Below are 12601 nucleotides of genomic sequence, written 5' to 3' on the forward strand. Positions count from 1 at the left end.
GTACCTACGCAGGCCGTCTCCATTTGCCTCTGATGCCAAAAAAAAAAAAAAAAAGACCCAAAATTGCAAAAATGTTTAATTGAATTAAACAAGGCTGTTTGTTTTTGAAACCTGCCCTGCTTATTGCTCTCTGAATCCCACCCTCTCCACGTCAACTTAATCTCTCTTCCTGCTTTACCCATTCTCCCCAGTTTCCTTTATTACTCATCTCCAATTCCACATAATTTAACCATTTACCCTTTTGCAAAGTCTCCTTGTTCATTCTCTCCCATTTAATTTGATGTCATTATGTATGTTCTTGCAATGTGATTTAACTGTGTGTAAACAGTGTCAAAAGAAGGGGACTCCAGTGAAAATGCTGCTTTGCAAGTGAAAATTCCTTTGGTAATTACACACTTTCACAGGCCAGTACACATCCATCCCCAACATGCTACAGGTTATAACAAATGACAAGGGATGAATTTATTACAACACTCTGTTGCCACCCCCCCAATCTATATTTTATCTATTTCAAGGGATCCTAGAGGGTCATCTATACATCCACTGTACTGTGGCATGTTCTGCATATCCCAATACAAACTCACAATATTTATTATTAATTTCACAGCACCCAAAATTGTGCAAAGTGCCTTATAGAAAAAATAAGACACAACCACTGTTCTAAAGAGTTTAGTCTAGTAATTTTAAATTCAGTGTGATGAATGCTGTTGCCAAACTGTAAGGTGGGGATGGGATGAGGAAGAGAAATGGTTATTAAAAAGATCACCTGTTGTGTGCATGTGTACATCTTGATAGTTCAATTAAATTTAACCTTTTAAAATGTGATTGTAATAACCTAGATTGTGCACCCCTTACTCACACTGGTGGGCACTTACTCCCATACGTAGTCTGATTGACTTCAGAGGGACTGAAGTCAATCATGTGACTAAGTATTCACCAACTTAAATAAGGGGTATATATTCCAGGCTAATATGGATTTGATTATTTTCATTACTGGGGATTTCACCATTTCTCTTACATGTTCTACTTCCTAGTAGATCTTCTAATTAAGAAGTATCTTCTTATTTAATCAAAACGCCCTTCGCTGCAGCTTCAACTCATTATTTCTCATCTTTTCACTTTTGGCTAATGAGAACAATTTTCCCCTTTCCTTATTATAAATTATGAATAGCTTCTACACACAGCCAGTAAGAAAGCTTAAACATTTATAAGTTGTAGAAAACACGAGTCATATTTTTTAATTGCAGTCTCATACAAATTATTGTGAAGTGTTCAGTAGTTTGTACTTCACAATTCCACTGCACTTTCTACCTAAGAATCTCTAAACACTTTATAAACATTATCAAGTTTAGCCTGAAGGCTATGCTATCCCTTCAGTTATTATCCTCATGCTACAGAAGAGGGGTCTGAGTCACAGAGAGAGCAAGTGGCTTACTGAAGCTTATCACACAGAAAGTCTATGGTAGAGCTGGGACTAGAATCCAGATCTGGTAGCTACCAGCTGCCAATCCAGTACCTTAAGCACAAGACCATCCCTCTTATGGTTGGAGAATTGTTGCTTGCTCTACAGAGATCTTTTAAGAGATAACCAGCATTCTTTACTTCTATACAATACAAAACCAGGAGAAATGTGACCCTATCCCCATTGATCATACCGCACAGCAGATTAAAATAGTTATAGTATATTTTAATGCATATGTCAGCCCTAGGTCTATAGTAATTTCCATGGCCCTTGTGTGGGGAGAGGAAAGGGACAAGAATAGGGAAAACAGTATTCTCTCTCCATGACACTACCCCAAAAAGCTCCACCAGCTCCAAAACTCCAACTTGTGGAGCTGGTGATGATTCCTTCCTCCCTTCCTCACTGGTCTGATTTACCCCAGAACAGATCAGACTGGAACATGGCTGCATACATAGGATTACGCACAGAGACGCAAATAGCACTGCATTGTCAGAATAGGACTCTGAGGAATATAATTTAGCAAATGCCATTTGATCAGTTTGAAAATGAAGGACGTGACTGGTAGTATATTCCAGCCTAAAATGACCAAATATATTCCCTTTCCTCTGAAAAACATAAGAATAAATCAACAGCAGCCCTGAAGCAATGGGACGTATTAAAAAGGAGCCCAAGTTAGCATTTGTCGTCATCCCCCTCTGTTTGCCTAGTCTCCTAGGATCAATGAGACCTCACAATGTTACCAGAAGGGTATCTTTAACATATAGTAGCGGAACTTTGATAGGACAATTGAATTTTTAAAAAAGCTAATAAGAGATATTTGAATGCAGCAACAGAAGAGTTCACAAATGAGCCTTTACCTCTTCCTGCTCCCTTTCCGTGCAGAGGGATTTACCTTTCAGTGGCTACCCCCATCACCTCCTCAGGCTTGACAGAGGCATAGCGGTATTAGTCACAACATCTTTAAGAGTGAAATGCACCCCTGCGTAGGGGCTTATGTGGGATTTAAGAGGTTTATAGGCCAAGTGCTGGTCCTATGTATACGGAATAATTTCACCATAGGATAGTTGTTGGGGGTATGGAGAACCCATGCAGCGTAGTTCCTGCCTATCCCTCCACTCCCATCTCTTTTCATTCTTCCCTTGCCAACAACAGAATCAAACAACAAAGTCATAGCACCAAGAAGCTTCCTCCATTTCACCACTAAATCACTGCTTTTAGTTGTATGCCATTCGTCATCATTCATCTGTAAGCTCTTAGACCAGGGGTGGCCAACCTGAGCATGAGAAGGAGCCAGAATTTACCAATGTACGTTGCCAAAGAGCCACAGTAATACATCAGCAGCCCCCCATCAGCTCCGCCCCACTCCCAGCGACTCCCGCCCACTGGCAGCCTCACCAATCAACACCTTCCCCTCCCTCCTCGCACCTCCCAATCAGCTGTTTCGTAGTGTGCAGGAGGCTTGGAGGGGGAGGAGTGAGGGCATAGCAGGCTCAGGGGAGGGGGCAGGAAGGGGTGGAGTGGGGGCAGAGCCTGTGGCAGAGCCAGGGGTTGAGCAGTGAGCACCCCCTGGCACATTGGATAGTTGGCGCCTGTAACTCCAGCCCCAGAGTCGGTGCCTATACAAGGAGCCACATATTAAAGTTGGCAACCCCTTTCTTAGACAGTAAACTCTTCAGGGAAGGGACTTTGTTCTCATTGGACCCAATACAATAAAGAACCTAGGTGGTCTGTTAAATAGTGATAGATTACTCATGCTTAAAGTTAAACACTTGTTTAAATGCTTTGCTGAATCTGGGGCCGTGTCTGTAAAATGCCTTATTACTGTTTAATTTTCTCTAATTCTATGCTATTTTTTAAATGTTTAATTGGTTGGTGATAGTGTTTGAGTTTTCCTCTTTGTTCTGCTTATTAGATTTTAATATAGGATTTATCTTTTGTTGTTGACAATCATCAGTGTGTTATAAATTTTTTAAATGTTAATTCTGGGTCTACTCCTGCTATCTCTGCACATTCAAGTTTTCCCTTGATGTTTATGGGAGATTTAGTGCACAAAGACTGCAGGATCAGACCATATGTTCTTAAAGAAATAAATACATACATAGACTTCGGCAAAAGGCTCATAGTGAGATGAATAAATGTGCTGGGCTTGATTCTCAATTACAGTAAGGCTCTGGCAGTGTAATGGGGCCATATCCCTTTAAGGCCAAGTTACAATGCTTGAGCAAAAATGTAAAAGGGTCTTAGAGTAAATAAGAATAAGGCTCAATTTTTAATGATGTATGTACTGACACTGTATGATCACTATTCTTATATCTCTGTAAGTATGTTATGTAATGCATAAACCTTATATATAATGATTACCTGCCTGGCATAACTCTCTTCAAATAACACCACCCTGCTTACACTAACTGCAATTTTATTATAAAAAGATATTTTAAACGTCTCCTGAAAACGAAAACTGAATCAAGGAATGATGATTCGGACTAAATTTCTTTTCTTTTTTCAGTTTCGAAAATAATTAACATTAACCACAAACTTCTCCTTTCTTAATTTATAAGCAAATGTAGCTGGCAGTCATCAACTGTTTTCCATAATAACTATTTTGTCAGTTTCTTTTAATTTTCACAATTTGATTTTTTGCACTTCACACAGAATTATACCTTATAAAAGAGCAATAATGAAGAGCCTCATTAGGCTGCTTTCTTTTTGTTACTTCTATTGAGGCAATTCCATTTAGAATTCAAAGTACAGAAATGATAATTAGTGCTTTTAGTGATTGTGGAGCACTCTGAAATGGTTTGCTTGAAAAGCATGCTAGAAATGCAATATTGAATTGTAACCTTTGCATATTGCCATAAGGAAATATTACATGTTACTGTGTTTAACCAGAAGATTAAATAACATTTTTTTCCTCACAACACTGCACCCAAGTGGAAATTACATTTACATATTTTAGATTTACTTATATACATGTCTACATACACGTCTATGTCATCCTGATAGACTCTGTATTTTACTACGCAATCATTTTATCTGACTAAATTGATTTCAATAATCAGAACTAGGCAAGCCAACAGACAACTATTTCTAAAATGAGATGACCACTACTGGATTAAGTGAGCTCACAAAAATGCAGGCAATTTTAATCTTAGCATTTGTTTCCGTCTTTTCAGCACCTCAGAATAACCTTGAGACCATTCCTCCTTGATTGTGAAGGAATTCATTGATTGCAATGTGTTTCTCTTAATGAACATTTAAATTGTACAATTAAATATTAAAGGATAACTTTTTTCCCTTCCTAAATGATTAATGTATGAAAATTGTTCTATTTTTTCCCCTTGAACTTGGGAGGATTTTCATTACATCAGCAGAAGGTTAGGCTTATTTGGTTCCACTATCACATTCTGTCTTTTTACAGAATTTTCTGTCTTCATACTCTAAAGTATATGCCAAGAAAGTGACCTTTTGTCAACTGTAATTATGTATTTGAAAAGATTTGAAGAGCAATGCTGAGAATCTGCTCATTAATTTCAAGAAGCTTAACAATGATATGAGACACATACGTTTTCTTAAGAATAAAGACAGTCTCTTACTTGGTCCTCAAAGGAGAGTGCCTGTGCAACGTCTCTTGGAAATCCATCAATAACTATACCTTCTTCATCAGGAATCTGCATTAATCTCTGCTTTATCTCAGTTATGGTTGTTTCCTTTCATGGAGAGAAATAGTTTTAAAAGTTTTTTGGTGATGCACATTAACGCAGCATGTAAAAATCTTTTACCAAAGAGAAGGTATTTCTTAGGTGAGTTGTACCTGAGGGGCCAGTTCTCCCGTAGTAATTATTTTAGCAATTAGACTCCATTTTCTATTGCTGCTTGTATTGTGGATCTTCTTCCTTAACAATTCACCAACTGATATGTATTCAAATCCATAACGTTCTGCTATTTTCAAACTTTGGGTTCCCTTCCCACTTCCTGGGCCACCTATTGTAAAAATAAGCAAAAAATTGTGCTTTCATTTGGAATGTCAAATTCACTATGACATCTCCCAGTGTACTATCAAATCAAATCCTGCAGATGTTTCATAGTTAACACTCTCATCAAAGTCAGTGGAAGTGGATCTATTGCGGGACCGAACCTAAAGTTAACAATCTAAAATAAAATATCTGCATGAGTCAAAAAAACAGATGAGCTTATTCTTTCTGGGCCCGATTCTCCATTCACTTACCTCCCTTTACTAACCTCTTTAGTGGAGCTTTTCCTGGTTTATACTAGTGTAAGGAAGAAGAGTATCAAGCCCTCTTCTGCATTTCGGTTAAGGAAAGCTATTACTAACAGAATACAAATGGAGGGACGGATATTCTGATGACCTTATTCACATTAAAAATGTACTTTAGTCTACAAGTGGTCGCAGTTAAGTCAATGGAACTACTCATGGAATAGGAGTATCAATGTCTATTCCTATGTCTGCAGAAAATTCTGGAGTTTGTAAAATTAACATACTTTAAAATGTTAAATGAGTGGAGAAGGTATAAGAGAATTGGTATATGTAATGATTTCTGTCATATACACTTCAGGTACCCCAAGAATTTAAGAACCATTCAGAATTAGTTTTATCCTTCTGTGTACTTTTAAAAATAAAGTAATACAGTGGAAGCAAATACAGTAACTCCCCATTCAATGTCCTCTCACTTAACGTTGTTTCGATCTTACATCCCTGCTCAATTACAGAACATGCTCCATTTAAAGTTGTGCAATGCTTCGCTATAACGTCGTTTGGCTGCCTGCTTTGTCCACAGCTGGCAGCCCCACATCAGCTCCCCTACACCTTCCCCCACAGCGCCTCCAGCCCGCTGGCAGACCCCATGGATCAGCGCCTTCCTCCTCCTCCCCCTGCCTCCTGCCCACCGCAATCAGCTGGCTTGTGGTGTTCAGGAAGGAAGGGGGGGGGAGGAGCGAGGACTCGGTGTGCAGGCTCCCCCTCCCTCCCCTGCCTCCCGAACGCCGCAAGCCAGCTGATTGCCGCAGGCAGGAGGCAGGAGAGGGAGGGGGAGCCTGCGCGCCGAGTCCTCGCTTTTGCCCCCTCCCTCCTGCCTCCTGAACGCTGCAAGCCAGCTGATTGCTGTGGGCAGGAGGCGGGGGAGGAAGGGGGGAGGAGCGAGGACACGGCATGCGGAGTAAAGGGGGAGGGTTTCACTCTTATCTTCAGGGAACTTTCCTTTGCCATGAAACACATAATAAAAAGGAAGTGCACAAAGTCCTGTATTTCTATGCTTTCATCTTAGTTTTGTGCCCAAAAAAAATAATTAAGCCACAAATTATTGGGTATCAAAGGTTCACAACCTTCTCATATCTGAAGTAAGTTTTTATCAGTCAGAAAATTACCTTTATACCAAACTGATTTATGAAACAATGAGGAAAAGTTCAGAGAATAAAGTTAGGAGGACAAGTACAAAATTATTTCCCATGTCAAATAATTATCCATTTTCCTCTTTTGCAGATTTGATGTTTCTTGGTATGACTTAAGTTGACAAGCGTGTTTCCAAAGAGGGAGGAAGTTGAATTTGGTTGCTATTTTTTGGATAATGTAAAGAATTTGAAAGTAGCTGTTATATGCCACGTGCGACAGCGTTTCCAACAGAGGATTCTTTTCCTGCTAAGCTTCAGAGCCATTCAATGGGGGCAAGTCAGCCCAATGGCTGAAGTAGCTTTTGTAGGCTGCTTACGGAGTTCCCCTTTAGATGGGAAACAGAAAGATCTTCACAGTACCCATCCCCTGCTCCTTACATGCCGTCGGGCAGGAAGCACGCGCTGAGTAGAACTTCACCCTGTTCCAGGAGTGCACGCTTACTGTGCATTTCACCTACATCCAGTCTTCACCCACTTTACTTGTGCAATGGAACCACATTGATTCCACTGCATGAGGGCCTTCCATGGCCACAGAGTAGAGAGGCCTGGATTTGCTCCCTTATGAAAAGGACGGCCATCTATTTGTTAAAATAAGAAAAATAAAAGGCATTTGTGTTACTTCTCCATCTGCCGAAGGTCATAGAGCTCAAAGAATATGAAGGCTCTGGAATTTCCCCATGTTTTGATTTCTGCATTAGAAAGTAGGAGCAACAGGCTGAGGAAAACACCATTGTCTAGCAGCCCTATGAGGGGTATGCACCAGTAGCTATGAAAATGTGATGCTTTTTTGTTTTATGTGTATTGCCCTTTACATTTCTAAGAACTCTCCCTGTGTGCAGAGTTCAGCAGACATTTTGTTCTCAGCGCTTCTGCTGTACATCGTAGAGGAGACACACACATTATCCTCACTCATGGAGATTGCATTTTGTTCCCTTTAATATAAGTCCTTTTAGATTCAGAATCTGATTCTTGACTGCTTTGCACCTTGTGTAGTCATTTACACATATGCGAAGTAAGTGCAAAATGGGCACAAAACACTACCACCAGTGTAAGTGAGAGGAGAAGTCTGATTTGGCACAATTTACACTCATTTTGCACAGGTATAAATGATTAGATATGGTGCAAAGCATTGGAGAATCAGGCCCTGATATGGCATTTGAAAATCAGGCCCTCTTGGCATTTGGAAATATAACACCCAGACAACAAAAAACCTAATCCAAACAAGTGAAATGCAAATGCTTCATGTCCACTGGACAAACTATTGACCTGGATTTAAATTATAGGCATACTGAGTGATTAGCATATCTTACCTAAGGTTGAAAATTATTAGTTTGCTTGCAAATGCCACTAAGCAACAAGCAATAATGAATTTTATGAAAAGTGTGTAAATAAGTAGTTCATTCTTACTGATGACACAACTGGCTGAGTGTAGCTAGAGATGAATTTATCAAAGTAGTGGGCTGAAGAGACACGCTTTCACTCAGGCAGGATATGCTGGTTATTTAATGCATCGAGGAGTTTTAAGCGCAGGTCACATGAGACCAGGGATCTAGTTTATCTAATTTTACAGGTGTTTTCTTTTTTTCCTTTTCTGTGGACAACTATACTTTCTTATCTGGCAACCAAACCTGAGACATAGTTTGCACTTGGACCATATTCTTTCCCTAACCTAAGTAGAAAGTTTACATTTAAACACGGTAGGCATCTGATTTATTTACATTATAAATATCAATGAAGAGAGAATAATAATACAGGTTTGTCAAACAACTGACCCTCACTTTGCCTTCATACCTAAGACAAGGATGATTTTTGGTCGAGGTCTTGTAGGATCAAATACATCATACTCCTCAATTAGCTCAGCAGTTTCAGAAAGATCTGTGTCACTTTCTATGGAGAATTGGTGGATTGGAGGGAGTCGGTCATATCGTCGATAAGGAAAGTTAGGATTGTCAGGCATCACTGCAAAACAATAAAATAAATGGGAAATAGTGGAAATAAATAGCAAAGTCAACATTACTTGCATTTTTTTATTAAATGAGGTTGACACAAAGAAGACTAGTGTTGCTATATTAAGAAATATAGTGGTAACAAAATTTCTTCAATATCTCAAATGCTATTTTACTTACTAGAAGTATTGGGTATTGAGTCTCTCCACTCAGCTGGTTTATTCAATTTTAAACAACTAGTTCTTAGTTTATAAGATATCTTTAGTGTCTTTTGAAATTTACAAGCTTGCATTTATGGTAAAATACTTTTATTCTTCAATGAAAATCTGCCCTCGCAGACAGCAGGAAGGCACAAGCGTCTGAGCAGATGGCCCTCCTCATCTCCTGTAGATCCCCTGGGATCTATGATTTTGTGAGTGGAAACTCTTTTTATGTTGCATACAGATATTGGATAGGAGGAATAACTATGGCAACTTGAAAAGGAACTAATTACTGATCATTAATGTTACTAATATATGAATGGCATGTATTGATATGACAGATTTAGATGTACTGAGAAACATCAGTTCTAAATCATTCCTTCATCTACATTATAGTTAGTAAATTAATGTACAGCTCTAATAACTGCTTAGAACATACGGGGACAAAATTTCAGTTGGTGTAAAGCAGTGTAGATCCACTGAAGGCAATGAGTGTGTGGCTCATGAGGACCAGTTAAAGACCTGGCCCAAATACTGTCAAGATCTGAGGCTGAATTATGTCTATATGTAGATGTGTTACTCTCCCACAATGCAGCGTATCCACACAACAAACATTCATCATTTAGCTGCAGGATTATGGTGGCCAATTATGGCATGGTCAAGAGTGCTAGCAGCCAGGGAAAGAACATGTGTGTGCATCAGCAGAGCTGCATTTCCTGTGTGTCAAGCACCAGGATGCACCTTTTCAAATGTGTTGGCAAGGGTTGCATCTCCAAGCACTTCCCCATACACCAGTTGAGGCATAATGCCTCCAGGAACCATGGCTTTGACAACACACCTCTTCCCCCTCTGCATCAAACTACTTCATCATAGGAGGCATAATTTTGATCAGTTTCCCCCCTACGTAACAACCATTATGAGAAAACAAAACAACCCACCCACTATTACAAACCAAAAAATAACAAACAACCACTCTTGAAAATAGTTTTTAAAATAATTAAATAAATTACCATTTCAGGTTTAACTGGTCATTAATTGCTTGCACATTTGTTTAAAATATTTTGGTGTATATATGTCTGTAGTTCTACAACTTTCCCCCCAAAGAAGTGTAACATCTAATTTGTCATAGCAGTACAAGATAACTTGTGTAAATATACATTTTTAAAATAGTGGATCTGAAGCTGCCTAATATTACACTGATACACAAAATATTCAGCTCTAGGATATACATTACCATTCCTGAAAAAGGATCTTCTTGATTGTCCTCCATTGAGTGGGGGTAATGTCCTCTTTTCTTGACTAACAAACGTGTCCCATTTCACTTTTTCTGACCCTCCCAGTTCCTTCACTTTTTGTAAACATCCTTCCAAATATTCTATTGGGTCATCAGGTTTGTAACACACTAATCCATTCAACAGACTCTGAAACATAACATCCAAAAATAAGTTATAGTTCCAAAGTTATGAAAATAAACACTAGCTTGTATTTTGAATTTAATTTTGTTGCACCCATTTCTGCATTCCCTGCACCCCCAAAACCTCCAGTTCAAGTCAATGTTTGGGATATACAAGGAATGTAGGATTTGGGCCTACTGAGGGCACTAATATGACTTAGAACATAAGGCTCCTTGGTATGTCTTTATTTACCTGTTTACAAATGGAATGAAAGCAGAAAATAGTAACAAGTTTTTTTTAATCTTTCTTAGAACTACATCTCTGACTGGCAAATATATATAGTGTTTCTTGTATTAGCTATATAAGCCCCAAAGCTTATGTTTTCTAGTTTACTTGTTAGTTCAATAAAAATGTATAATTTTCTGAAAAACCAATATGACGACAAGCATTTTGCTCATATTAATGTTTGAGAGACAACATTATAATAAAAACTAGATAGATCTTAAAAGCCCTGACAGGTGCTCAAACATCATGTTGATGGATGTGGTATAAGAAGCCAAACTGACCACCAGCTATAGTCATTTAGAAAATGTCCATTGTGTAGTATTAATTGTAGTATGCACTAATTGGTGCAGGATAAATGTGTATGTAGGGTAGGGTGAGATGTTATAACCACCTCTGGAGCAGACAGGATTGTTGTTTATTAGTAAAAGGATAGGATTTGTTAGTGAAAGATGGACCATTAGTTCCAATATGGCAATTCCTACTCTTAGCTTTTAACATATGCTTTAGGATGTAGTCCTTTCCATTGCATTGTTCAGCTTTCTCTGATTAATGTGCATAAAATTGGGTGCTATAGTTGAAATTAGTATAATACATGAAATACCTTACATTAATGTTTCAATATTTCTCCAAGTGTTATTTTAATAGCTACAGTTTATATAGTTATTTCAATGTTGCTTTTATATGCATTTGCATTTATAATATCGTAAATAATTTGTATGCACGAGTTACACCTTTTGTAGAATCAAATAACTGAGCATTGCAACTATGTACCTAATTCTGTGGAAGAATGCATACCTTTGTGGTACCAGAGTCTTTTATTTGCTAACACAAAACTTGCATCTCTCTAGGTGCACAATTGCCTGTATCCATAATTAAACCATTTATTTTGTAAACTTATGAATAAAACATAAACATAGCCTTTGCCCTATATATATATATGTCTTTTCAATCATTCATAGGGAAAGTCTTGTTTCAAATAGCCTAAAAATAATATTTTCATACAGATCAGACAGGAGATGGTTTACTCGGTGGAAAAATCCACATTGTACTGGAAAAAGCAAATTACTGTTCATTGATAGATACACCAGGTAGCTTACACTAAACCACTTCAACAATTTTATGTTTAAAAAACTCTCATTACGTAGTCTGGGTTAAGGATCAGTCAGTGAACTGAGCTCTTGAAAAATGGATGATCATTTCTGCCTGAGTTCCTAGACAATCATTTCATTTTTCTATAGAAACTCATTGGGCATATGGGTTTTATCTAAGTGGTTTTTTTTTTAACCTGATTTTTAAAAAAGGGTTTGGTCACACACGACGTTTTCTACTGTTGGCTGAAGGACAAAATGATCAAGGAGGAGATAATAATAGCATGCACATTACGCCTTCCATCCAAGGCTGACAAAGCGCCCTGGAGTTACGTGGAATATGTGACTGACACACTCCTGTTCCCTGGCTCCCGATCGCTCCGCGTTCCCAGCCCACCCAGGGACGGCTGCTGGCCAGGCTGGGACCCGAGCCCTGAGCGGAAGGGCTGGGGGATGTTTCTGTGCTGCATGAGGCAAACCCAGCCCGGTCCGAGGAGCCAGAAAGCCCGTGTTTGCAGCGCGGTCACCTGCCGGGCGGCCCCTGGGCTGGCGCTGACTAGGCGGGCGCGGGAACGCCCCACCCGGCCCTTCTCCAGCTGAGGAATAGGGTCGGGCGGCGCGGAGCTGGCTGCAGAAGCGCAGCCCAGATGCCTTCCCGGGCCCTCGGGCTACCCGAGCGGGCTCCGTCCCTGCCAGTCTCTCCTGGCTCTAGGATGCGGAGCGGACTCCAGTCTTCTCCTCCCGGCTCCCGCCCAGCCTAGGACCCCGCCGGCCCTGCCCCCACTCCGGGCACCCCTTAGCCCCCTCTCTCCTTCCCATC

The 12601-nt window shown here is 39.6% G+C and overlaps 1 protein-coding gene across 1 annotated transcript in view; it reads right to left on the reverse strand.

The window, feature by feature from the left end:
- The window catches only part of LOC113407233 (adenylate kinase isoenzyme 5-like), a 151375-nt gene that overhangs the window by 138202 nt on the left and 572 nt on the right, over nt 1–12601 (reverse strand). The window contains exons 2-5 of the mRNA XM_026655478.2: nt 10249–10435; nt 8660–8827; nt 5274–5443; nt 5056–5169 (exon numbers count right to left, since the gene is read on the reverse strand). Coding sequence (XP_026511263.1) covers nt 5056–5169; nt 5274–5443; nt 8660–8827; nt 10249–10435 — 639 coding nt within the window. The remainder of the gene's footprint in view (nt 1–5055; nt 5170–5273; nt 5444–8659; nt 8828–10248; nt 10436–12601) is intronic.

This window comes from Terrapene carolina, unplaced genomic scaffold (assembly GCF_002925995.2).
Source record: "Terrapene carolina triunguis isolate 2854851 unplaced genomic scaffold, T_m_triunguis-2.0 Scaffold210, whole genome shotgun sequence".
NCBI classification, from domain to species: Eukaryota; Metazoa; Chordata; order Testudines; family Emydidae; genus Terrapene; species Terrapene triunguis.